The sequence below is a fragment of the Bidens hawaiensis genome, unplaced genomic scaffold (genome assembly GCF_021521415.1).
Source record: "Bidens hawaiensis isolate Kalapana, Puna unplaced genomic scaffold, B.hawaiensis_p1.1 tig00013115_1, whole genome shotgun sequence".
In the NCBI taxonomy this organism is placed as follows: Eukaryota; Viridiplantae; Streptophyta; class Magnoliopsida; order Asterales; family Asteraceae; genus Bidens; species Bidens hawaiensis.
Window position 1 is genome coordinate 560,638 of NW_027492105.1, and position 24,550 is coordinate 585,187.

Consider the following 24,550-nt stretch of genomic DNA (forward strand, 5'->3'; position numbering starts at 1 on the left):
TTGCTTTTAAGTTGAACAAAATCATCAAAAGGTGAATCGTTTCCGATAAATGTCATGAGCGGATGTAAGTTTTTTGTGTGTGATCCTGCTTGTGTTGCCATTCTTATTTAAATACATAGTTTTTTTTTTGTTTTTTTTTTGCAATTAATATTGCTCCATTTGAATACCGTTGAATCTATGAATTCAAATGATAAAAAACTAGATGGGAAACACGAATTTTAACTATTGTTTTTGATGAATTGCGAGTGGGATTATCAATCTTTTTCCAATTATAGGCTCTATAAATTTTTTCTCTTTTGATCACAGATAAAAACTATGAAGCGCATGTATCTATATGGTGATGATTGGCAAGAGGAAGTGTATCAAAAGGTATTGTGTGTTATTGTTATCTTACATTGTTTTTGAAGCAGTGAAAGCACCTAACATCTCAATTTGCTTTTGGTTTAAACAAAATTAAACACCATCATTCTAAGCCAAAGTTTGCTTTTGTTCTGTTGTTTTGCACTGATTATAATATAAAATTTATGTTAGTACAAAAAAATGTTACTGAAAATATTTTTCAAATGTCAAGAGTGTATACAAGTTTTTTGCTTGTAATCATGCTTGTGTTGTCATTCTGTTGTGTATACTAGGTTTTTGCAGTCAAAACTGTTCCATTTAAATAGCATTATGCAACTAAAGCGGTATAATGTACTATTACAAGCATTTTGGATGACAAAGATTTTTTTTTTCTTCTGATTACAGATAAAAAGCTATGAAGGAATTGTATCTACCAGATTTGGATGACCTGCACCAGAGAATTCTTTCTATATTGCAGGAGGTAAGTTTGTGTCTCGTATCAAACTTGGAAATTTTTTCAGTTTAGAAGCATGTCAAAACCATTTAAAGAAAATGCATACAACCAAAGGCGATGCTTTGTTTATTAATTTAATGAAATTCTTTTGTTGTCCAGCACGATTCTCTTCTGCAACAACCAAGAAACAAGCAAATGCAGAAGCTGAAAGTATTTAAACATATGTTGGAGCGTTACATGCAATTTTTACAAGTCCCTAAGCATGGAATATTATTAGATCATTATAAAGACAAGATGGGTACTTATGAAAAGCAGATTATCAATGTCATCAATTTGAATAGACAGAAACTAGCGGCCCCTCAGCAGCAGCCACGAGCTTAAGCGAGGTCATAATAGCTGCATAAAATAATTTCATGTTTTATAGATGTCATCCTTTTTAACTTAAAACTTATTTCAACATTCATATTGTATGATGTCTTGGTTCAAAGCATGTTTGGCTTTACAAATAAATACATGATAATCTAAACCCACTTTTTTTTTAAATTTTTTGGGGATAAATTTACGCAATAGCGATGTGTTTTTACATTTTAAGAAAATTATGATTAGATATGAAAAAATATGTTCCTCAAACTTATCTAAGAGAGAGAGAGAGAGAACACTCATGACAATAGCAGTCTTTACTGCATACAACATTGATCCACAAAATATTCAAGAAAATTGTGGAAGTTTGAAGACTTATTGCAATCAGATTGATGCAAGTATAGTTATCATGATAACAATGCTCGGAAAGTTGCATAGAAAGTGTGTAAATTTATTAAGAAACTGCGTTCCAGCTCGGTCAATTTAATGGACAAGCTTTCTCAAAATCTTTCTGCTCTTTGCGACATAATTCAAATTCATCGGTGTTCTGGTACATACAACCAGCATAAGCATCCATCTCTTTTGTGCACTTCTGATGAAGATCTTTCAGCCTGCAAAATCAAATTTCCAAAATAAACCTACAAATTCCATTTAAAGATAGCACTATGCATTTCTTGAAATACCACCTGGTACTAACCCGGTCTTTTGAACAGGTAGCTATAAGTGTCAATTTATATTTAAGTGAAAATTTCTACCACTTTAGCTTGTTGAAGCTTTTATTCCAACCAACGATTTGAATTATATTGTGGAATAACAACAAATTAAATCATCTTTTGTTGTTTTGCTTTCGGTTATCTGGCTAGTTTTGTATTATCAAGATGTTTTCATATCATTAAAAGTTTTTTTTTTCAAATTAACCATTATAAAAAAATAGTTGACCTCATAAACTATTCTTCACAATGACCAAACAAAAGAAAAGTGAGATGAGGTAAGTTATGAACATCAAGATTGACTAAAAACATCCTCTTGTTCACCAAGAGTTATCAATCCATTTAATGCACAATGTCATGAACTCCACAAAAAAAACCCCAATTAAAAACTTATCCTTCAGCTTTATACCTCTTCTTTGATTTATGAGTGACATCCACAGGGTACATTTTGTTCACGAGTTTAATGCGTTTCTAATACTATCTATAGTATTCATATTCAGGCCTAGTCGTGTATTTAAAAAGATCTTTTCTACACCTGGAAACAAAACAATCAGTGCGGTAACAGGATATATCATCAATCGTTCCTCCTAGTTGATTAATGATTAGGCATGTCAAACTTGTTATCTTGTCAGGCTAGGTAAAGTCAACCACTTGAATACAACCTAATCTGATCATATGTCCTATATGGCCTTCCATTTTGCGTTGAGATTACAAATGTGACAAGCTTTTTAACACCTTGCTAGCACATGATAGTCCTTGCCGAGCTCCGACAATCAAGATGCTAATCAATGAAAAGAATAAATCTAGGCAATCATGTATGTGCCCAAAGCTAAAAGAAAACGGAACCTTATCTAACCAGTTTCGCAAACCGAGATTGCACTACGGGCGGTGTTACTTTCACCGAACAAGCATTGACTAACCGATTCCACAACAAGGATTCTTCAACCGTTAATAATTTTAGCATTAAAATTAGGCAAAAAATAAAAGAATGCTCACAATGAGAGGACGCAACGGGTGACTTGATTGCCTTTATCCAGGCACTTCTCAGGGTTAGGATCGTCTTTCTTGCACTTTAGAAACGCAATATTTTCGCCTCTGCATCTACCGGATATATGCTTCGATGCTGACATCAGCACCGCCGACGTCGGAATCGGTTCACCGGCAACATCTACCGCGCTTGCCATCTCAATTTGATATCAACTACAAGCCCTAGAAGATGAGAATTAAAATCGATGTCATTGGTTTCAGATTTTCAAACCACGTGTTCATAGAAATTAAATCGAAGACAATGAGGATATAAAATTCAGATTAGGGTTATTCACCTTTCGTTTGAACTATTGCCGGAAAGTGATGAAAGTGAGCAGTGAGTAAACTAAGAAAGCAGCACAATTTATTATTTATTTATTTGTTAAAAATACATTACTTTTCTTTTGGTTTTAGTTTTGTAAATGGTAAATGATGAAATAAGATAAGTGAGAAAAAGTAATAAGAATTGTGAGTTGTGATTGTGACAAGTTAAACTAGGGGCGTTTAACGAATTGAATTACTCTTAATTTTGGAAACTTAAATGTTAGATAATTTAAAATAGGTTTTTAAATTCAGTTTGATTTTAATTTAACATAGCAAATTCGAACAATTCATTTATGACTCTTAGTTGTTATTGGTAGTAATCCGCTTTGAAGATAATCTATATAGAAAGGTCATCCAATTGGTATTTCCTAATCTAAGGATTACATGTTCGATTAGTTTTCTTGACTTCTTTTTGAGGATTTTGACTAGTTAAAATGTGTAATTCAGGTATCATGCATTAGACCATGTATAGTGCGGCATTTTGGGGTTTTTTGATGAGCTTTTTGGGCTAGGGCTCTTTGTACATAGCGCCCCTTCATTTTATCCTTCAACCAATCAATTTAATTCCCACAAGCTATAACAATTATACATTTATCTTATTTATATTTAATTTAAATTATAATAACTAAGTAATTATTGGAGGAGCTCCATCCACTACACTTTTTGGGCAAAAAACCCCAATGGTGACATGACGCCACATGACTTAAAATGCCTTCGAATGGGCTTCATCCACCATACATGATCTTATACTCATATATTGTATGCTTGGAAGTAGAATTCCATCTTAGAGATCACGTGATTCATGTGCTCGTTTCACCTAGTTTACAAGAATACATGTTGGCTTGAGTAACACAATCACTCGACTCAAGCCCGGAGTAGCTAAGCATATTCAATTTGGTTCTCAGACTTAATTCTGACATGAACTAGGGTTCGGTTCAGGTGCAAACCAAAATATGAAACATATTAGCATAAAATATTTCATATTTTTTTCATGTTTGGTTATGGCGCAATGACTAACCTAGTATGAAGCACCGACCCATCATGTATTGTCAAGTCTTTGGTTTTGATTTTCCATAAATTTCAAGTTCGGGTTTGGTCCAAGTAAAAACTAAAATATGAAATATGTTAGCATATAAAATTTTATTCGGTCCCACCCAACCCCAGACCAACCAAACCTCCAAACCAAGACCGACCCAACGCTATATCAGTCCTGTCTCAGATTTGATTATCTATAAGCTTCAAGTTCAGTTCAATCTTATTCAACTTCACCTGATGCACAACCATATTTGAAAGTCAGCATATGTACAAAGACAATCAACTTTCAATGTCTTCAATTAGGTCAAGATAGAATTAACAATGGTTGGCGACATAGGGAGTAAAAACGGGAAAAACAATTACTATGAAGTAACTAGTAGAGCTAATAAGGTAGAGTTTTACACCTTTATAAACTGCTATTTCTAGAAGGTTTTTAAAGACTTTAAATAGTTCATATTAACATAACCGAACCTTAAACAAGCACGATCAACCCAAAAGTCCATCATCATATCCCGCATCAATATAATATAATTCGTAACAAAATCAAAATAACTAACTAAATAACACCATTCCAAAAAGTTAAAAACGAAATAAAAATAACCAACTCGCTTTTCCTTCTTTAAACCCAACGGTACCACGGTGCACTCTCGGTTTCTCTATCACACTCACACACAAACACTTCGATCCTTTCGATCATCAATTTCGTGCTCGCTTGGCGCCATGGAGGAGGAGGTTGACGAAACAGAATCAGTGCAGCAGGTGTGTTTTCGACGTCATTCGGTAGCTCGTACTCGTAATCAGTATATTATTCATTCGATCAGTTCGTTACACGCATTTGCATATTCTGTGACCTAATTTGTTGATTTCTTAATTATTTCTTATTTGATTATTAATTACTTCGATTGATTGGGCACTGTTGAATGTTGATGCTGATGTTTGATACTTTGACTTCCTGTGCGTTGTAATTTCATTTGCTATGTGTGTGTTGGTATTATACACTTCGATGACATGTAAATTGCTTATGTGGCTCTTGTTAGTTAGCTTCTTTGAGTTAGATGATGTGGCATTAGTTAGATTCAAAGTTAGTTAGTAGTTAACAGTTTGTTATATAGCTGGTAGATTGTAAAAGTTTGATAATAATGAAAATATGAGTTCATCTTTCTCTCATTCGTTCTCTGATTTCAGTGTGTGTGTGTGTGTATAACTAGATGGATAATTACAAGTCGGTTTCCCGCGATTTGCAGCTTATTGTAACTGTCGACAATTCAGTAGAATAAACTTATAGTTAGCTATCCAGTAAACGAAGAAGGTGAGAGAACATGGAGTAATAGAGAAATAAGTTTTAATGTTAATAAGCAAACTAGATAGACTCATAGACCGATAGTCTCTCAAATGGCTTTTTAAAACGGTCGAATCATGCCTTGCCACGTAGATAGGACTATTCCAAGTTTTTAACCTAGCTTTGGATTAATAAAAAGATGAATTGATGTTGTTTAATTAAAGGTTTCCTTAGTAATAGCTTTGAAAATACATTGTATTTTGCCTTAAGGGATCCATTTGTGTTGTTTTCGTTTGTACCAGTGTTTAATAATGCGATATTTTGTGTGAACTTGTTTGTCACTAATATGGCTTTTCCATGCAGGTCTACATGGCTTGCCTCATGCATGGTCATAGGTAAGCTTCTTAGGTTAACAGCAATGATATGCAATATGCATGTGAATTGTGAAGTAATACAACCATTCTAGATTAATCATCATCATATATCATTTTGTTACCAAAATAATGTGCTCCAACTGCTAAGACTACCAGAATAAAGTCATCTTGTCATCATCATTGAATTAAAGTTTACATAATATTCTTAAAGTTTGCATTATCCTGCAGTTAACTCATTATGAAAATCATGTTGTCAGGGTTGGAGTTTCCTATTATGATAGTCTTACACGTGAACTCCATGTGCTGGAACTGTGGGAAGAGAATACTGCAGAGTTTCCTCTAATTGATATGGGTAAAAGATATTTTTGCTTATCCTCTTAAGTACAATATTTCATCCAAATTGGAGCCAACCTTTTTGGCTCATCATTAAGATGTGGTCACCCTTCCCATTTTTAGTGTTAACTTTATTACCTATTTTCACATTACGTGTCAATTTATCATGTCTCAGTCAAGTATCAGGTTAATCCCTTGATCATATACACAAGTACCAAAAGTGAAGAATCTCTAGTAGCTGCTTTACAGAAAAATGGTAACATCATAATTTCCTTGAGATCTCTATGTGTGCTGGGCTTGTGGATTCTGTATTTACTCCTGTCAGTGATGCAGATGGTGCAAGTGAGGCACATACTGTGAAGCTTATGAAGAGTTCGATATTTAGTTATGAACAGGCATGGCACAGGTATGGTATACATTAGGAAGGTCTTCAATTATACAATTCCACCTAATATTGGTTGCAGCCAAAAGTTACTAATAGTGATGACTGCTTTTGAGGGGCATTGAATGTAAATGCATCAGACATACAAACTTGTCGACTAAATGGCTAATTATACTATCTACCTTTTAGCAAATATGACATTGGGATTCGATAATTACAGTTCATGGGTATTGTAAATATTTTTTTTCTTTTATATGATCTGCGATTGTACAAGCGAAGCTCATTATTTGTGTATACCTTTTGTTGTGAAAGTTGAAATATTCAGATTGTAATAACTAATAAGCCATAGTTCTAATAAGTAATATAGTTCACTGTTCTAAGACAATAGAGGCATAAGATGAATTAATTTGATATGGCGCGTTTAGTTGCATCTTTTCATTTCGCCTAATGATGTAGACATGCTATCTCTCTGCCTCTAATCTTTTAGTACCTTTGATTGATATATTCTCTTTTATTTTATTAACACAGATTAATATATCTCCGGGTAATTGGAATGGATGATGGGTTAAACGTCAAAGAAAGAATCTGCTTTGTAAGTTATCACATCATTTTACCAAGTTTTATTGTTGGTTTGACGCCTTTCTCTAAGCCACTTCATTTTACTTTTGTTTAACTGTAGCTAAGTTCTATGATGGACATTGAGAGTGAAGTGCAAGTTCGTGCTAGTGGAGGACTTCTTGCCATATTAGAGACAGAAAGAGTTGTGGATACCATTGAACAAAATGAGTGCGGGAGTGTATCAATTGCAATAGATTCTGTTATGCAAATTTCATTGTAACTGCTCACAATCTTTCCTTTATTCATACTAGAATCTATTGGTTCTGTTAAAATTTTCCCATCTAAACTGCAGAAACAAATTCCTTAAAGTTGACTCTGCAGCTCATGAGGCATTGCAGATATTCCAAACTGACAAACATCCAAGCCACATGGGAATTGGTAGAGCAAAAGAAGGGTAATCTTTTTCCTAATTCTGTTATTCATGTCTTAAAAGTAAGTACTGATATCTGTTTATGTGCAGGTTCTCTGTTTTTGGCATGATGAATAAGGTGTGGAGATTGCATTTTTATTTAAGTCTGCTTTTCCTCAAAAGTTATTATCTAACAGTGATTTCTATTTTAGTGTGTAACACCTATGGGTAACCGTCTTTTAAGGTAAACATGGATTTCCAAGTTTAACGTCAGTAATTATAGAACTTTACCTACAAGTTTATACTGTTGGTGTTGGATAATTGTCCCTTTTTTGTATTAGGACATGGTTTCTCAGGCCCATACTAGACCTTGACAACTTAAATAGCCGTCTTAATGCTGTATCCTATCTTTGAATAATATATCAGACTTTAAGGATGGCTGATACTCATTTTTCTGTGAATTTATTCCATATCTACAAAAACCTTTGTGAGTTGTTTCCTTTAATATATTCAGATTTCATTCTTTATTCATCTGAAGACCTGTTGACTTCTTTACGTGATACACTGAAATCTGTCAAGGATGTTCCTCACATACTGAAGGTACAACACCATCTTCTTTTTTCTGTTTGATCACATGCTAATCTCTTTGATTGAATTTTTGTTATTTTTATGGGTGATCCACAACTTCTGGAGTTGCTTTGCATGTACACTATATTTCTGCAGTAATAAGAATATTTGTTATCTTGCCATTATGATCCACTATAGCTAGTGTCGAGTCAGTTAGTATGTTATAGCTGCTTAAGAATTATTCTTTGTCATTATCATGTATAATTTTCCCTCATTTTCATTTCTTTGTCATGGCAGAAATTCAACTCTCCAAGTTCAGTGTGCACCTGTGGTGATTGGACTGCGTTTCTGAAGGTAATCTTTGTTCTTCGTTTCATATTTTTTTTAAAGTCCCACTTAGTAGCACTCGTTTAACAGAAAAGTGCATAGTGTTCAAATATTTCCTTCACTCTGGTCTCCAATCCTGATGTTTTTGGTCTGAAACACCTTATTTTGTTAAAATCCGCTTCTAGAGTCAGGAATATTAGATGCGTCTGTAACATCTGTTGTAGTTGTTGATTATTGACATGAATATTAGATGCAAGTTGTGATGCTTATACATTTTATGACTTTATTAACAACTTTTATATAACCATATATGCTTTTATCTTGTAGAGCCTTTCTGCACTTCTGCATATCAACAAGATATTTAAACTAGGAATTTCTGAAAATCTTCAGGAGCAGGCTAACTATTTTATTATAAATATTGTTGAGAAGGTATTGAATTGTTTTCCCTTGCATGGTAACCCTGTAGTCTTTAGTCTTCTGTTACCATATCATTGCTTTAGTTGACAGGGTATTAACTGATTTTGAATTGTGACAGGCTGCTTCATGCATCTCAATGGACTTAGCTTATGTATATGAACTGGTTAGTTAGATTAAATTGCAGAAAAACAGAAAGATATTGAGTGCACTTATTTTCTGATTTATTGTTATTTTTATAGGTAATTGGTGTTATTGATGTAAATAGAAGTAAAGACAAAGGTTACGAGACAACTGTGAAAGATGGTTTTTGTGATGAGGTTTAGGACATGATTATTGGCTTCCTTAACTACCCATTTTACTTCTTTATGTGCATGTTCCATTCTCTTGACATAATTTTTCTTCATAATACAACGCAGCTTGATGAACTGAGGCAAATATATGAAGAATTACCAGAATTTTTGGAGGAGGTGCTTTTAATTCCTGTTACAAATTGTTTTCTGATTATACAAATGTTTTAAATGAGTCAACAGTGATATCAGAACATGAAACAAAATTATTAACTTTGTGTATCATTGTGCTAATCTGATTATACCACTGCTTTAAAGGTGTCAACATTGGAACTTGCACGTCTTCCTTACATGTACAGAGACAAGTTGCTTCCACAAGTTGTTTATATAAATCAAATAGGTATGCTACACTTCTTTACCATATTTGATCTTTACAGTTTATTAGATATTAACCAGCAATACTTCATGATCAATTAAGATATGGAGTTGAGTGGACTGCTATCTTTTGAAACAAGCTGAGCTATTGTTTCTCAAATGTTGAAATTGAAGATGTCTTTCATGCTCTTACTTTTGACTGATGTTTCCAAGTAGGATATTTGATGTGCATTTTTGAAGAAAAGCTAGATGAATGCTTTTTAGAGGACCTTCAAGACTATGAATTTGCTGTAAGCTGGTTACTTTAAGCAATCACTGCTTGTGAACAAGTTTTTCTGAACCTAAATTAGAAAACATGTGTTCTGTTTCTAGTTCTCTGATGAAGATGGAGATGTTAAAAGGTTCTGCTACCGCAATGCAAAGACACGAGAACTGGACAGCCTTCTAGGTGACATATATCATAAAATTCTAGGTATTAAAAAACCTGCAACTTTCCTGTACTTTTTAAATGAATTTATATACACAACTTTTGGAGCAAGTTCATATATGTTTTAGTAAACATTTCTTGTTTCCTTTTTCCATTTGCCCACTCCTTTCCAAGACATGGAGAGAGCTATCACAAGGGACTTGGTGTCACATATTCTTGAGTTCTCAATGCATCTACTAAAGGGAATCAATTTTGCAGCAGAACTTGACTGGTCAGATACAGTCTCAATTTGTTCACTCCTTTTACTTTTTCATTTCCATAGAAGGCTTATGTAACATGGTACATTGTATGATCTTGGCTATAATTGCTCATGGATTTGTAGCTTTTTGTCATTGGCGTTGGTTGCTCGTCAAAACAATTATGTAAGGCCCACGCTGACTGCTGAACCCGTGCTTGATATTCGTAATGGAAGGTCAGAGTTTTGTGCCACTTTTCATAATGGACTGCTTAAGTGAATTCATATGCATTTAAGTAGGGAGTAACAGTTAGCTGGTTCTAGACATGTTTTGCAGGAAATGACAGTTGACACATTTATTCCTAATGATACAAAGATAGTTGATCAGGGTATTGTTTCTTATATTTGAATACAGAGATTGTTATTACATCTTATAATATCTTTTACTAGTTTTCATATTTCATTTCTCAGGGAATGTTCATATCATCACAGGACCTAATTATTCAGGCAAAAGCATATATATAAAGCAGGTTATTTCTATATAGCTTATGTTTCTATTTGTATTTGTTTCATATAAACTTGCCTGCTGAACACAGTCACAAATTATCAAAAGCTGTCATCAAGATTTTTTTTTTTAATTCACCAATGACATTGCCATTTATAAATTAAAATGCAGGTAGCATTAATAGTTTTTCTTGCCCACATTGGTAGTTTTGTTCCAGCAGATGCCGCGAAAGTGGGTTTAACTGATAGGTTGGGTTTTTCTAATATTTTTTCTCTTTATAAACGATCATAATAAGTTTCAAATGAATTTACTAATGCCTGGTTGACCACCATAAATGACAAATGATAGAATTTTCTGTGCTATGGGAGGCAAGCTTATGACTGCTGAACAATCCACATTTATGATTGATTTACACCAAGTTGGAATGATGCTAAGGTATCTTTTATGTAACTTAATGAGATCTTATCATCCAATCAAGAAAGATTTATATTATTTTTGAAGTTGATACTGATGTTAAAACTTTAAAGGCATGCTACTTCTCGGTCATTATGCTTACTAGATGAATTTGGAAAGGGAACTCTTACTGAAGGTTGGTCATTAATGTTCCATATTTACTCGAGTTTGCATTGTACACTAATCATGCTCATATTACCCTTTTTAGATGGTATCGGTCTCCTTGGTGGAACTATTGATCATTTTATCTCGATGTATGCTCCCCCAAAGGTTTGTTACTCTTTAAAGGTCATCATTCATTGCAGTTTTTGAAGTAGGTCATATACTGACTATATAAGACTGTTTGTTGTACTCCTACATTTATGATGCAGGTTCTAATTTGCACCCACTTGACCCAGATATTTGTTGATAGTCATTTATCTCAGGTAAGCAGCACAACTTGAAAATTTTATAATTTCTAGAGCATATTCATGTGTAGAGTTAATATTTCTAATGGTTGATAAATACCAGTCGGATAAAGTCAAATACTACACCATGAGTGTGCTAAGACCCGACAACAGTAGTGAAGACCTCGAGGAAATTGTATTTCTGTATAGGTAAATCAACAACGTTTTAAAACTTACTTTATTAGAAATGTCGTTAATCTGACTTCTTTAATATGTTAGGCTAGTTCCTGGACATACACTTCTTAGTTATGGTGAGTTGGTATTTGCTGTTCACTTTTGGTGTTTCTGTTTTTATTGTTGTTTGTCCCTCACTTTAATTCTTGCTTTCAGGTCTTCACTGTGCTCTACTTGCTGGTATGTTTCAACCATGTTACGTTAAAAAAAAAAAAAATCGGGTGCATTTAATCCTATGATTTTATTAATTACCACGATGATTTGCCAAATATTCTTAGTTGTAGAAGGATGTTCCTTTTCTTCTTTTCTTTAATTGGGCTTGTGATATTATACAATCCTGTAGGTGTTCCTCAAGAAGTAATTCGGAGAGCAGCATCTATATTGGATGCTACCACTAAGGGGGTACATATCGATCGAGCATGTGATGAAAAGATAACGGCTCAAGATGATCAATATAAGGTGCCATATTCGAAATATTAGATATATGCATTACAGTTGTGTTTTATCTATTTGCTCATATTAACTATAGCAATATGAATCAAATGACAGGATGCTGTGGAGAAGATGGTAGCTTTTGATGCTATTACCAGCGATTTGACCCAATTCTTTCAAGATATGTGTCCTGGTCAACCTTGATTTTTGAACCTCAAATCATTTTTGGCAGGCATGCATTTTACACAATTATTACGTAGGACAAACAAACAAGAATAACTGACAGTTGCCATTTAAGATTTTAGTGAGCAACGTTTAACAAAACATTGGTCATTTCTTGAATGACTGTGACCCTATGTTAACTCTTTATAACAGGGATTTATGTGGGTGAGACCTAGAGTTGAAACACAAATGTAAAACACAAAACTCTTAAAAGCATCTTGATATAACATAGAATGCTCAAACTATTACATACACCCCTCTTTTATATGATAAATATAAATCTGGAATTATGAGACTGAACTTATCTATCTAGGAACTAACTCATATAAAAAGTTTATATGTTTTACAAAAAAAAAAATTAAAACTGCTAGAATCAGGGATGGACTGTGGGCTTGATATGATAGGGCATTTTGGCCAACCGTCTATGGCTGAGATCCTGCCCTGCTTAGACACATCCTTCCATTACTTACAGCAACGCATAACTCATGCATATGTCAGCCACTGCATGTAAGCATCTGCATATTATTAGGTTTAGCAAAGTGATAATAGTTAAACACGTTCTAAGCTAGTGAAATGAGTCTCTTAAATGCTTTAAATTAAAGTAGTAGTAAACAAACTAACAATATTAGCCTACCCTTGGATAACTGGTTTTAGTTTTGTTGCAGCTAGTATGAAACTGATTATCCAATATTTGTAAGTCACGATATTAAGATATATATAAAGGTAAGTATGTGGTTGGATAATGCACACCTTCATAAATAACCAGCGCCTTTCTTTGACTAGAATAAAATGGTTTATTTCCACTCGGCCCATTTCACAGAATCTGTTGAGATCTTCCTGTTAGGGCCAGAACTGTTTGGAGAATCATGCCATACCATCTCCATCTAACATGTACAAAAAGATATCAATCAGCCCAAATATGTCATGCACGTAAACATTTGCGCAGGTGGCTAAATGAGTGTCAGTCGAGTCCGGGTCGGGTAAAGGGTTTGGGTAAAAACAAGTTGGTTGACCGTACCTCACCAATGATGACTGTATCACCTTCCTTCACACCACGTTTAATTAACGACTTGTTAACACCACATGCATCTAGCACATGCTGAAACCTTCTATCAGAATCCATATATCTATTGCAGAACATGTACATTTCAGTATCATTACAATTTGCATCAACATTAACCAAAAAAAATACAATTAGAATAAACTTGCCTCCAATTAGTCATTTGAACAAACCGTTGCAAGCCAGCTCCTTCAATATGCCATGTATTCGAACTACTATCATGAGAGATCTGAAATTCATTAATAGGAGCCGTCCGTTGCTTTTTCACCATTTCAGCCACATGACTAAAATGCACGGGATCTCTCCAACCTACACGCAACAAAAATCATCATAAAATTTATAAAAGAAAAAGAAAAAGTAAATTTCTACAAATTTTAACAAAAAGATGAAAAATCACTTACTTTCTCCTTTTTTATCTTCAATTTGTTGGTGTATAAGTTCATAAGCAGCAGTAATCAATTCTCTAGTTCCTTGTCTATGTATTGCACTGATGCAAAACGGTTCAATCCCACGAGATTGAAGGTGTTTCTGGAATGATTCCCACTTTTCATATGCATCAGGAAGATCCATTTTGTTGAATGCAACTATATACGGTTTTTCAGCAATTTCAGGACTGAACATTTCTAGTTCAAGCCGAACTGCATCGTATTCATACTCAGGTTGTTGAGATGAGCCATCAACAATGTGTACCTAACCCTCCATTTTTATGACAAAATTATTAATTCACAATAACATCTTAAAATGCATCAAATATAAAACATGGTATAATAGCAAATAGCAAAATAACTAAGAAATACATGGCTAAGAAAAAGAGGTATACCAGAGCCGAACATCTTTCGGTATGCCTAAGAAATTCATGGCCCAGACCAAAACCTCTGTGCGCGCCTTCAAGTAAACCGGGAAGATCTGCTACAACTATAGTTTGATCATAATCAAATGAAACGACACCCAGATTCGGAAGTAATGTGGTAAAGGGGTAATTTGCAATGTTTGGTTGAGCAGCACTAATAACACTTAGGAATGTGCTTTTTCCTGCATTTGGAGCTCCCACTATTCCAACATCTGCAACTAATTTTAGCTCTAATTCCAACCACCTGGTCAAAAACACCAATCACAAATGGTCATTATCCAAGCCTTCAAGACGGTAACGCAGTGGTAAGCGCCAGAGTCCCTCGGCTCGTTTATCTTAACAAGCTGAAACGTTGAGCCCAAGCTCGACTTGTCAAAAGCTCGACCCAGCTAATGGCTCGTCAAGCAGGTTTTTTATTTTTTTTAATTCAATTTTTTAATAATATTATAATTTATACATATTAATATATACAAAAACTAATAATAGAATTAACAAAATACACATAGCTTAGAATTTCTAAACTACATAATTCAAATTTTATATATATTAAAATTTAGATTAAAATTTTGGGTTATATTATATATATATACTAAAATTTGGGCTTTACTTTTTAAATTTTTAATCAAGCTGGGAAATTTCAATATTAAGAGAGTTTTCTTTAAACCTTCATTAAAAAATATCATATGGCTTTGAGTTACAAATATATACATATATAAATTTGGGCTTTCATTTAAACTAGTCAGCTATCGAGCAGCCACGACCACGAGTCGTGCCAACCTAGGCAAAGACTCAGCTCGTTTAAAGACCGAGCAATCTCAGCAAACAAGCCTATTTCAAGTGAGATTTCTCAAAAGAGCTTTGAGTAAGCTAAAATGGCACCCAAACACCCCCGAATCATCATATAAGAACTTAAAAGCCGAAAATGATCCAAAAATAACTCACATTTCAGGACCTTCTTCACCATTCTCCGCAATTCTCGGCACCTTATTCGTCCCCGATTTAAACGAAGCATTCCCCCTCCCACCTCTCCCACCCGGCAACAACAAAGCCCGATCACCCGGATGCAACAACTCCAACAACACATCTCCAGTCACCCCATCCTTCCCAGCCGCCCTAACCACCGTCCCGGGCGGCACCTTCACCACCACATCCTCCCCTTTCGCCCCATTCATCTTACTCCCCTGCCCGTGCCCTCCCCTCCCCGCCCGAAAATGAATACTATTCCTAAACGGCAACAACGAATTCATCGAACTCTCCACTTCCAAATACACATTCCCCCCTCTCCCACCGTCACCCCCCGACGGCCCTCCTAACGGCACAAACTTCTCCCGACGAAACGCCACCACTCCGTTCCCACCGTCACCCGACCTTAAATAAATTTTCGCGCGGTCAAAACATCTCATCACTGCCGGAACCCCTTTCTCCTTCTCTTTCACATCCTCTTCCAATTCCTCTTCATTTTCGACCCCGAATTCGTCTAACACATACTCCTCATCCTCGTCGAACTCGTCACCGGAACCCACCTCGAATAACTCAAATTTACCGTAATCAAACACCGACCCATCATCGGATTCAATCTCCTCTTCCTCTACATCATCTTCTATCCGAAAACCATTATTATTATTATTATTATTGGCTGGTGGGTTTGATTTCTTTGCTTGTTAACTTGAACCGGTGGTGTTAGATCGGAGAGTTTGATTTCGGAAGAGGGGTCTGAGGGGTTAATAAAGAAGTCGTCTTTGGGGGGTAAGCGGGTAAAGGTGGTGGCTTGGCCGCCGGAGACGGAGGACAGAGGCGTTTTGAGCTTTTTGGTGTTAGGGTTTTTGAGCGTGGGGTGTTTACGGGGGGGGGGGGGGGGGGGGTTTATTGTTGTTGCGAGCTTGAGCGTATGGAGAAATGAAGGAGGATATGGATAAGGAGGAAATAGACGCCATTTGTGGGTATTTTGAGTTAAGTGAAGTATGAGCATATTAGTATTTAGTACTTGCAGGTTATAAATTGTAACAATTTTTATTATTTGTTCTTTTAGTAATTATTAAACCAATTATTTATCTGAACCAGACACCTCACAAGTCACCACCACATTTCATACTTTAAAATTTAAATTTAAGTATTAACACAATTAATTTGGTGTAAAATTTGAAAGTCAATTTTATTCATGTGTCTGCGTATGCAATTTCATTTTTTACATCTCTCATACACATAGTCTTATACAAGTCGTACAGCTTCTGACATAACATGTTACCATTAAACTAGTTAGTTTGGCGGTAAAGTTATACGCAGGGCCAGCTGGTGGTGGGCAACCGGGCGACCGGCCAAGGCACTTAATTTTCGAGGGCACAAAAATTATATTGGCCCAAATATAATTTTATCCTCTTAATTATTAGATAGGTACAAATCTTAAGACTACGTGTTATAAAATAGGTACAAGTCTTAATCCTATTATTAGATATTGGGCTTAATCCCTTTTTTACCCATAACTCGTTTGAGGTATTGGGTCTACGGGCCTTTTTATTTCGTTACTCATTAGAGCCTACGAGCCTTTTTATTTTGGCTCGCCGAAGCATTTAAATTCTAAGAGACGGCCCTGGTTATACGAGTCTGAAGTTGTTAAATCATTTGTGTAATAGCTCATATATAGTTTATTTTATTTATATACTCGTATGATATGTGAAAGACCTTATATAGTTATACGGTCCGTATAACTTATTATTGTTGTGGCCATTGTCTGGTCATTTGCAAATTGACTGTGTGAAGTCAATCTTCATAGGTGGTATGTTGGTTAGTCTAACAAAGATGTAGGCATGTTTGTATTCAAATCGATCCCCATAATGAAAGTTTGTATTCAAATCGATCCCCATAATGAAAGTTTGTATATTTGTATGTACATGGATACACATAGAGAGTGATTATTGTTCAATTATAACAGGTTTTCCCAAAGGAATTTTGTATGAAATTGGCCACTAAAAGTATTGACCCACCAAAAAATAAACAACTTAACATACATATGATCTGTGTACTACTAAATGTATAATGTTTCTCTCTAGATCGAACTAGATTTGATCCTATTAGACCTGATACGGCCGACGCCTCTCCGATACAAGGAGGCCTAAGCCTCCTAACACTCCATGCACAGGAAACTTTTTTTACACTTGCACTCCGAAAGGTGGTCCCCGGTCTTGAACCCTTCTAACGGTTCACTTCTATTCATTAAGGCGTCCATGGCCTCTCGTGTGGCTGATGGTCTTATTATTTCGGGTTTCATTCGACTCAGAAATTCTAAACATTAGCATATTCACGTATGTATATATAATTAGAAAAGAAAACTATTTTTCTATATTAAGCAAAAACCAAAACTAAGTGTAGAAGAGTAACTTCAAATGAATGGATGGTCTAATGTTTTGACAAACAATCTGAATCAGCAAAATGTCTGAAGGGTTCAGATTTTAGACCAAGTTCTAAATGCCCAAAAAAAAAACCAACACCCCTATGCATGTATGTACATATGATGACTAAAAATTGAAAATAAATGTAATGAAATGTGTTTTAAGAATCTGTGGATAAAGGTTGCGGTGAAGCCTTGCAAATGGGACACCAGTTCTTGAGTCCCAGCCACTGGTTAATGCAGGCGGTATGGTACCCATGCCCACATCCCAACCTTCCTACTTCATCTCCCCTCACAAATTCCTCCTGAAAAATAATAAAAAGAAATTATTAATAATTATTATAATAAACTAAAGACAATAATGATGAATACCTATCCGATCCATAAGACAAAAACGACCCATAATAAATGCTATTTCCTCCTAAAAATCGCCCTACCTATTCTCCTAATGTCACATGTTAATCATCCAAGCGAGGGTGAGGTAGTAGGGCCCTTTTGTAAGCGTATAGATGATTGCCACGTGTCACTAGGAAGACGAGTATAAAGATTTTAATAATAATATAGCATTTCCCCTCAACATGTTATCAAGTTTATGTGTCACTAGGAAGACGAGTATAAAGATTTTATAATAATAGCATTTCCGCTCAACATGTTATCAAGTTTATGTGTCACTAGGAAGACGAGTATAAAGATTTTTATAATAATATAGCATTTCCCCTCAAAACATGTTATCAAGTTTATGCAAATGAAACATATGATACTCACCTGACAAATGCTGCATTTCTTGTCATCTGCACAAGAGCCGGGCATCATTTTTTCATCCTCCAATTCTACACATTCATATACACCAGTTTTAATGCATTTCGACAGTTCCTCTGCAGATAATGCTGTGCTCACGGTGCCCATTTTCTCTTCAAGCACGAGTAGTTCCTGCAACAGGAAAAAAAACAGAGCATAATAGAATCAAATACGAGAAAGTAAACCTCATATGACATTAAAAGATGAATAACAGAGTCAAAAGACAAGAAAATAAACCTCGTATGACATGTTATCAATATCCAATCTCATGTCCCTATGTTGATCAAAGAAATTAAGCCCACCGAGAAATAAACTTGCCTCTAGTAATTGCTGTAGATATAAAAGTAATGTTAGAATCATGTGCAATTGTCACCTGCGATTTACAATAAAGTATTAAAGACGAGAGACTAATTACCTCATATGTCAACTCATCATCTTCTTCAAACCTGCTAAGTGCCAGTAGTACCTGCACAACACCACATTACTGACGCAACATTACTACATAACACACACGATTTATCAAAATCAACAAAATAGGACACATCCTTTGACCCGCTTGAAGTTAAAAGGACAAACTCAGAGAAGTTACATCTGCAATTCCATCAATGGTATAATGGCGGGACCCATTATCATTCCGGAAGCCAGCAATAGAACGATCTGCAGAACTATCACTCGTGTTATGATCACCATTATGACTTGATTCTTGAGTTTGTGGCATGTTGGTAATAACATTTTTAGCAGGCTGCCGACTGTTAGACCCTTTGGAAGCTTCCAAATTCAATGGTTTTCGGGTCCTAACTGATGAAACAACATTTGAGGTTCTAGAAGATACCAAATTTCTAGAACTTTTAGAATCAAAAACACGCCCCTCGGTTGTTGATGCTCCAATAATCTTTTTCCCTTTACCCAATGAACTGCTTTCTCCTTGAGTCAACCTTTTCTTCCTCACAATGTTTGACTCACTGTTTTGAACTCTACTTTCCTCCTTCCTAATTTCAGTAGTTTTGGATTTCAACTTACGAGTTTGAGTTCCAGATGCCTTTGAAACACTGCTTGATTCCATCTTAGAATTTTGTACAATTAAACCTTTTCTGGTTGAAGATGAACTGCCTGTTACTTCCTTGCTAGATGATGAATGGATAGACGGCTTCAAAGGCTTCGGCTTTTCTAAGGGCTTTCTAGTAACACCTTTAGTATTAGTATTAAGCCTTCCACTGCAACCAATTCGGCTGCATAATGGACCGGTTCCATCTCGATTTCCAGCAGTAGTATCTCTTACACCAGAGACTGGTTTCTTTTTCAGAGCAGAAGCACCACTAACAGCTCGTTTACCATAAGATCCATCCATATATACTCTCTTCAAATCTTTTATCTGCCATAAAAATTTCAGATATTAGATGTGTAAAAAACATATAAAAACTGGATTTTAACAATACAAAAATTAGCCTTTGATTAAAAATTATAATAATTATTTTTAATAAAAATTAAGCTGTTCTGATCGCGAAAATAATAAAAATTAGCCTTTGATTAATTAATAGTATGATAAAAAATTTCATAAACTACAAAACCCTAAATTCCCAAATATAAACTCATGATTCACCGTAACACAACAAACCCAAAATAATAAAAGAATATTGATTATCTACATGTTCTAGGTCAAATTCTTCTAAGTAATAGCATGATACGAATATATTTCAATAAGAAAACGTAGGAAAAGCATAAAAATAACACGTAAATGACTGGTAATAACAAAATATTAAAATCAAATGATTCAATCATCCATGAACCGATCCTAATCCATATAATAAAACTTACGATTTGGAGAGGGCTTATTTATTATATTTTAGGTTGTTGCGTATGGGAATGAAGAGAGAGAGGGGGGGATAATGTATGGTGATGATGATTCCAAAAGATACGATAAAGACGACAAATTTAATGGCTAAAATGCCGCCCGCCCGTGGGACCAGTTATGGAAACTAAGTCAACCACCAACTACTCTGCTTACAATTTGGAGTTGGTTTAGGGTTCAAGTTTCCACTTACACCATACCAATTTAAGTAACCCGTCTAAGCGTGTTAAGGCTGCTGTCATTATGTATTCTTGTCTGTTATTAAAAAAAAAACAAATTTTATATGTAGTACCTATGCAGTTAATGTGGTAAAAAAAATCGGTTAGCAGTCAAGGACCGTTATTTGAGATATAGGTTATCGCAGTAGGATAGCGATGAGAAAGCGGTAATTATAATATCATGCATCATATATATATTAATAGTAATATCGAAAGTAAAAAACACAAAAGCATCAATAACTGAAACATGATTCAATCATAAGCAATGAAATCTTCCTCCGAATCCCCATCAACCAAGGAATCGTTGGTAGACGAAAGAGCGAGAACATGACTTTTATAGGGTTTGGATAAAAAAATATTGGTTATAAACAAATAAAAGATCAAATTTGAAGTTTGAGCTATTTTGGTTTTTTCTTAATTTAGCCCAAATATACCAAAATCTTGAAAATCGGTGCTATGACCGCTATATAGGAATAAAAATCGGTCAAATATCGGGCAATACGCCGCTAATAGCGGTTCCGCTATTCTGGACCGCTATTTGCATCGCTATTTTGTAAAGGTCCGCTATCCCACTGCTATCCCACCACTATTGACCACATAGTGTAGTACTACATGTTTTTACAAACGTAATTTCACTGTGTTATGGTCTTTCTAATGATGCTCGAGGTTTATTTGACCTTGTAGGTACGACATGTCGGTCGAGGGCCCAGAATCTCGAATAAATTTTCATGTATCTCTTTAACGTCACCCTATACCTTTTATTTTTATTTATTAGATAGTTGTTCTAAAACTAGCAAATGCTATTTTCATTAGGAAAAAAATTAAAAAGTTGAACGCTACATGATTGGTATAAAAGTGCACAAATTGGGCAATAATGGAATCGATATAGCTTAAATCGACAACAAGAACATAGACACACCTCGAATAAAACTCCCAATCATCCTTTAGCCATAATTCCTCTCATGGCATTATAATAATATTAATGTATTATAACGTCCTGGTTTCTAAAAATAAATAAATGAAGTATCTCGGTTGATTTTAGTTATCTTGCCATATGAAGTCGTCAAATTAATTAGATTATACATCGATTATGGATAATATTAGTGAAAGATTATTGGACTTAAGAGTGATTTGGACCTAAAAGCTTTTAGGCTTTACCTATTTAAACCCCTAAACCTTAATTTTAATTCTTATCCTTATCATTTCATCATCGTCTTCCCATCATTGTCACACATATTCATACACATACAAGTAATTTCCGGTACACCAAACAATCCAAATCCAATCCTCCGTCCTAGATCTAGTCCAATCCCACCAAAGAGGTAAACACTATATTCATTTATTTCATCTGCTTGTTAAGATTAATAACGAAAGAACAGAGTCAAACCAACATAAAAACAAACTCGATATGAATGGGATTTAATCGAATCAAATAAATATATTCAAGCATGAGATTTGGCAAGTAATATAAATTATATACATGGGATATATACACACATATACATGTTCTATCCGGTGAAACCCACGGCTTAGGGATCCGGCGAGGTTCGGCGAGATCCGGGTTGCAGACGCAGAATCCGAGGGGTGATTTAAACGAACCAAAGAACCCAAAACGAACCTCTATCTGTTTGACGTGGATACACACCAAGGCGGCTCGAGTTGCGGGCTCAGGTAGAACAAACCCAACTAACCATATGCAACCCGTAACCCGAAACAAACCCAGATCTGAAGAACCGTTGTGCGAAACCGAAGCGAAACAAGAATTTCGCACGGCGTGCGAAACCCGAAGCGAAACAATAATTTCGCACGGTGTGCAAAACCCGATGCGAAAATCTTTATGCGAAGCACCCAAGCGAAATTCCCAAGCGAAAATCTTTATGCGAAACCTTGTATGCGCATTGACCTAACCCCGTGCGAATCATTTGTGAAACCTTTGTGCTCATGTGCCATGGTGGTGGACGCCGTAGCTTCTGGAGTGGCGGCGGCTGTGTGGTTGAGAATAATGGCCGGAGACGAAGGAAGAAAGGTTCAGCGATGGTGGCCGGAAGGGATGAAGGTGGCGGTGTGTGGCCGGAAGGGATGAAGGTGGCGGTGGTTGCGGCTGTGCCGTGGAGTAAGAAGGAGAGAGGGAGAAGGATGGTAGAGAAGGGTTATGGGGGTGGGGTAATTGAATGTATAGGTTAGGTTATATAATAATAATAATAAGTAGAAGAAGAAGAAATCTTTAATAATTATATATAATTATAATAAGTTATTAATAATATGATTTTAGGGATGTGAACACTTAAACGAAACTTGAACTCGAGACCCGACTCGTTTAACAAACCATGACCCGTCACAAATAGAGGAACGGGAGAGGAATGTAAACCGAATACGAGAACCAACCCATTGAGCAAGGAATGTATGAACAAATGGTAATTTATAAAAATACGTATATATTATAATAACAAATGTGAAGGCGAGAACGTAAGATAAAGTTAAGAATGTGAACTAATGATAATGAGATAAGTATAATAATAAAAAGATATATATATAATAATAAATGTCGTTAAAGATGCAAACTAATGAAGTCGGCTCGTTAACAAAATAAAGTAAGCATATTAAATAACGAAGCTCGGTTCAAGAAGGCTATATGTTCAGTTCGATTAGCTTAAGAGTTAACTCCGTTAACTCAAGAAAATAAATAGTAAACAAATATAGAGATTAATACGTGTACGTTATTAACAGTTAGTCGAGTACAGTTGAAGAAAGACATTACTACTAATGCTTGGGTAGAAGGTTATACGAATATTAATGAGTATGAATGCTATGTATAGAAGAACGTGTATAGGTTCATGCGTAGAGCCTTCGGGCCTCATGCATGCAGAATAAGTTAGGATGACAAATCCCTCTAACTTTATAAGGCTCAGTTATGAGCAAAGATTGGAGGCTCAGTTAAGAGCAAGGAAGGCTCGGTTATGAGCAAAGATACGAAGGGCTTGGGTATGAGCAAATATAGGAAAGGCTCGGTTATGAGCAAAGACAGGAAGGGCTCGGGTATGAGCAAAGATAGGAAGGGCTCGGTTATGAGCAAAGATAGGAAGGGCTCGGTTATGAGCAAAGATAGGAGGTTCAGCTATGAGTAAGAGTAGGAGGCTCAGTTACGAGCAAGCGTATAAGAATATATTTATGAAATGATTGATAAACAGACATAGAGAATGTAAATAAAGAATTATAAACGTTATGCTATATATATAAATGTATGAAAGATGTGATTTGTTTATAAATCGTATGTTGTGAAAGTAAATAAACGTTAGAATTCACTCAGCGTGTAGCTGACTTTTAGTATGCATGCAGATATTGTGATGACGTGGCAAGCTTGAGGTGCGTACGAGGCTATCCATATTGAAGATTAGTTAGAGAAAGAGGTTATTTATGTACAAGTGTTAGTTTCCGCTGCAAATTGATTATGCTTCCACTGTACCAAACTGAGTTTATGAGTAAATCCAACACCGAATGTAAGGTTACCGGGATCGGGGCCTTACATGTATTGTTGGAAGTTTGGTTATATGTGTGTGTGAATAAATGTTTTAAAAAATGAAAGTGGTAAAACCTTGTCCCAAATCGGTTGGGAACAAAGTGAATAGTTGTTTATAAGGTGCAACCTTTACTGCTTAATTGAAGCTTTGTGATGTGTTTTACTACAACTCCTACCCGCGTGATCTGGACTTAAAATTCTTTGAACTCGTGTGTGCCCACACGTCTCGCAGACACGAATGCAACTTCGAAAACTTGGGCCCACATGAGGCAATTTTTTGCACTCGTTTTTGAGACTGCTCACTGGTGCATTTCTTAACTGATAGTCAATGACATTAATGATTATTCGGTAATGATTATTATTTTCTGTTTCATTGCACTAATGGTCAATAATAAGTCATGAGTTTTATTGTTATAAAACTAG

At 35.4% G+C, this 24,550-nt stretch overlaps 3 protein-coding genes and 1 pseudogene across 4 annotated transcripts; 1 reads left to right on the forward strand and 3 right to left on the reverse strand.

Moving 5' to 3' along the window:
• Window positions 1-1,589: 1,589 nt before the first annotated feature.
• LOC143543269 (NADH dehydrogenase [ubiquinone] 1 alpha subcomplex subunit 8-B-like) lies at window positions 1,590-3,235 on the reverse strand. The gene is made up of 3 exons (XM_077035627.1): window positions 3,186-3,235; window positions 2,860-3,072; window positions 1,590-1,764 (listed from the first exon to the last, which is right to left on the reverse strand). The coding sequence occupies exons 2-3, from the start codon at window positions 3,045-3,047 to the stop codon at window positions 1,632-1,634; spliced, it is 321 nt and encodes a 106-aa protein (XP_076891742.1). The 5' UTR covers window positions 3,048-3,072; window positions 3,186-3,235; the 3' UTR covers window positions 1,590-1,631.
• A 1,733-nt stretch (window positions 3,236-4,968) lies between these two features.
• Window positions 4,969-12,445, forward strand: LOC143543270 (DNA mismatch repair protein MSH5-like). The gene is made up of 34 exons (XM_077035628.1): window positions 4,969-5,007; window positions 5,891-5,922; window positions 6,159-6,253; window positions 6,410-6,490; window positions 6,568-6,640; window positions 7,145-7,208; window positions 7,296-7,450; window positions 7,527-7,628; window positions 7,695-7,722; window positions 7,796-7,827; window positions 7,925-7,989; window positions 8,104-8,183; window positions 8,448-8,504; window positions 8,805-8,906; window positions 9,013-9,057; window positions 9,134-9,211; window positions 9,311-9,361; window positions 9,500-9,581; window positions 9,773-9,846; window positions 9,929-10,028; window positions 10,158-10,254; window positions 10,366-10,455; window positions 10,543-10,607; window positions 10,690-10,748; window positions 10,895-10,971; window positions 11,072-11,158; window positions 11,251-11,312; window positions 11,385-11,446; window positions 11,548-11,601; window positions 11,687-11,772; window positions 11,842-11,873; window positions 11,953-11,976; window positions 12,140-12,255; window positions 12,346-12,445. The coding sequence occupies exons 1-34, from the start codon at window positions 4,969-4,971 to the stop codon at window positions 12,430-12,432; spliced, it is 2,433 nt and encodes an 810-aa protein (XP_076891743.1). The 3' UTR covers window positions 12,433-12,445.
• A 369-nt stretch (window positions 12,446-12,814) lies between these two features.
• On the reverse strand, window positions 12,815-16,333 carry LOC143543271 (GTP-binding protein OBGC, chloroplastic-like; annotated as a pseudogene). The gene is made up of 7 exons (XR_013137039.1): window positions 15,303-16,333; window positions 14,331-14,604; window positions 13,912-14,200; window positions 13,660-13,819; window positions 13,469-13,577; window positions 13,201-13,334; window positions 12,815-12,951 (listed from the first exon to the last, which is right to left on the reverse strand). The product of XR_013137039.1 is annotated as a GTP-binding protein OBGC, chloroplastic-like (transcript).
• A 1,462-nt stretch (window positions 16,334-17,795) lies between these two features.
• On the reverse strand, window positions 17,796-20,634 carry LOC143543249 (uncharacterized). The gene is made up of 6 exons (XM_077035615.1): window positions 20,593-20,634; window positions 19,133-19,915; window positions 18,959-19,009; window positions 18,781-18,873; window positions 18,511-18,675; window positions 17,796-18,050 (listed from the first exon to the last, which is right to left on the reverse strand). Exons 1-6 carry the CDS (start codon window positions 20,632-20,634, stop codon window positions 17,907-17,909), a joined length of 1,278 nt encoding a protein of 425 aa, XP_076891730.1. The 3' UTR covers window positions 17,796-17,906.
• Between the last annotated feature and the right edge of the window lie 3,916 nt (window positions 20,635-24,550).

Bases quoted from the DNA above. Each gene is read 5' to 3' on its own strand.
- LOC143543269 (XM_077035627.1), bottom strand. From the start codon at position 3,047: ATGGCAAGCGCGGTAGATGTTGCCGGTGAACCGATTCCGACGTCGGCG. The intron at 1,765-2,859 runs GTGAGCATTCTT...TTGATTTTGCAG, and splicing joins ACCCGTTGCGTCCTCTCATT to GCTGAAAGATCTTCATCAGA.
- LOC143543270 (XM_077035628.1), top strand. From the start codon at position 4,969: ATGGAGGAGGAGGTTGACGAAACAGAATCAGTGCAGCAG. The intron at 8,184-8,447 runs GTACAACACCAT...TTGTCATGGCAG, and splicing joins ATGTTCCTCACATACTGAAG to AAATTCAACTCTCCAAGTTC. The intron at 10,749-10,894 runs GTTATTTCTATA...ATTAAAATGCAG, and splicing joins AAAGCATATATATAAAGCAG to GTAGCATTAATAGTTTTTCT.
- LOC143543249 (XM_077035615.1), bottom strand. From the start codon at position 20,634: ATGACAGCAGCCTTAACACGCTTAGACGGGTTACTTAAATTG. The intron at 19,010-19,132 runs GTAACTTCTCTG...GGTGTTGTGCAG, and splicing joins CCATTGATGGAATTGCAGAT to GTACTACTGGCACTTAGCAG. The intron at 18,051-18,510 runs GTGAGTATCATA...ATTATTTTTCAG, and splicing joins AGAAATGCAGCATTTGTCAG to GAGGAATTTGTGAGGGGAGA.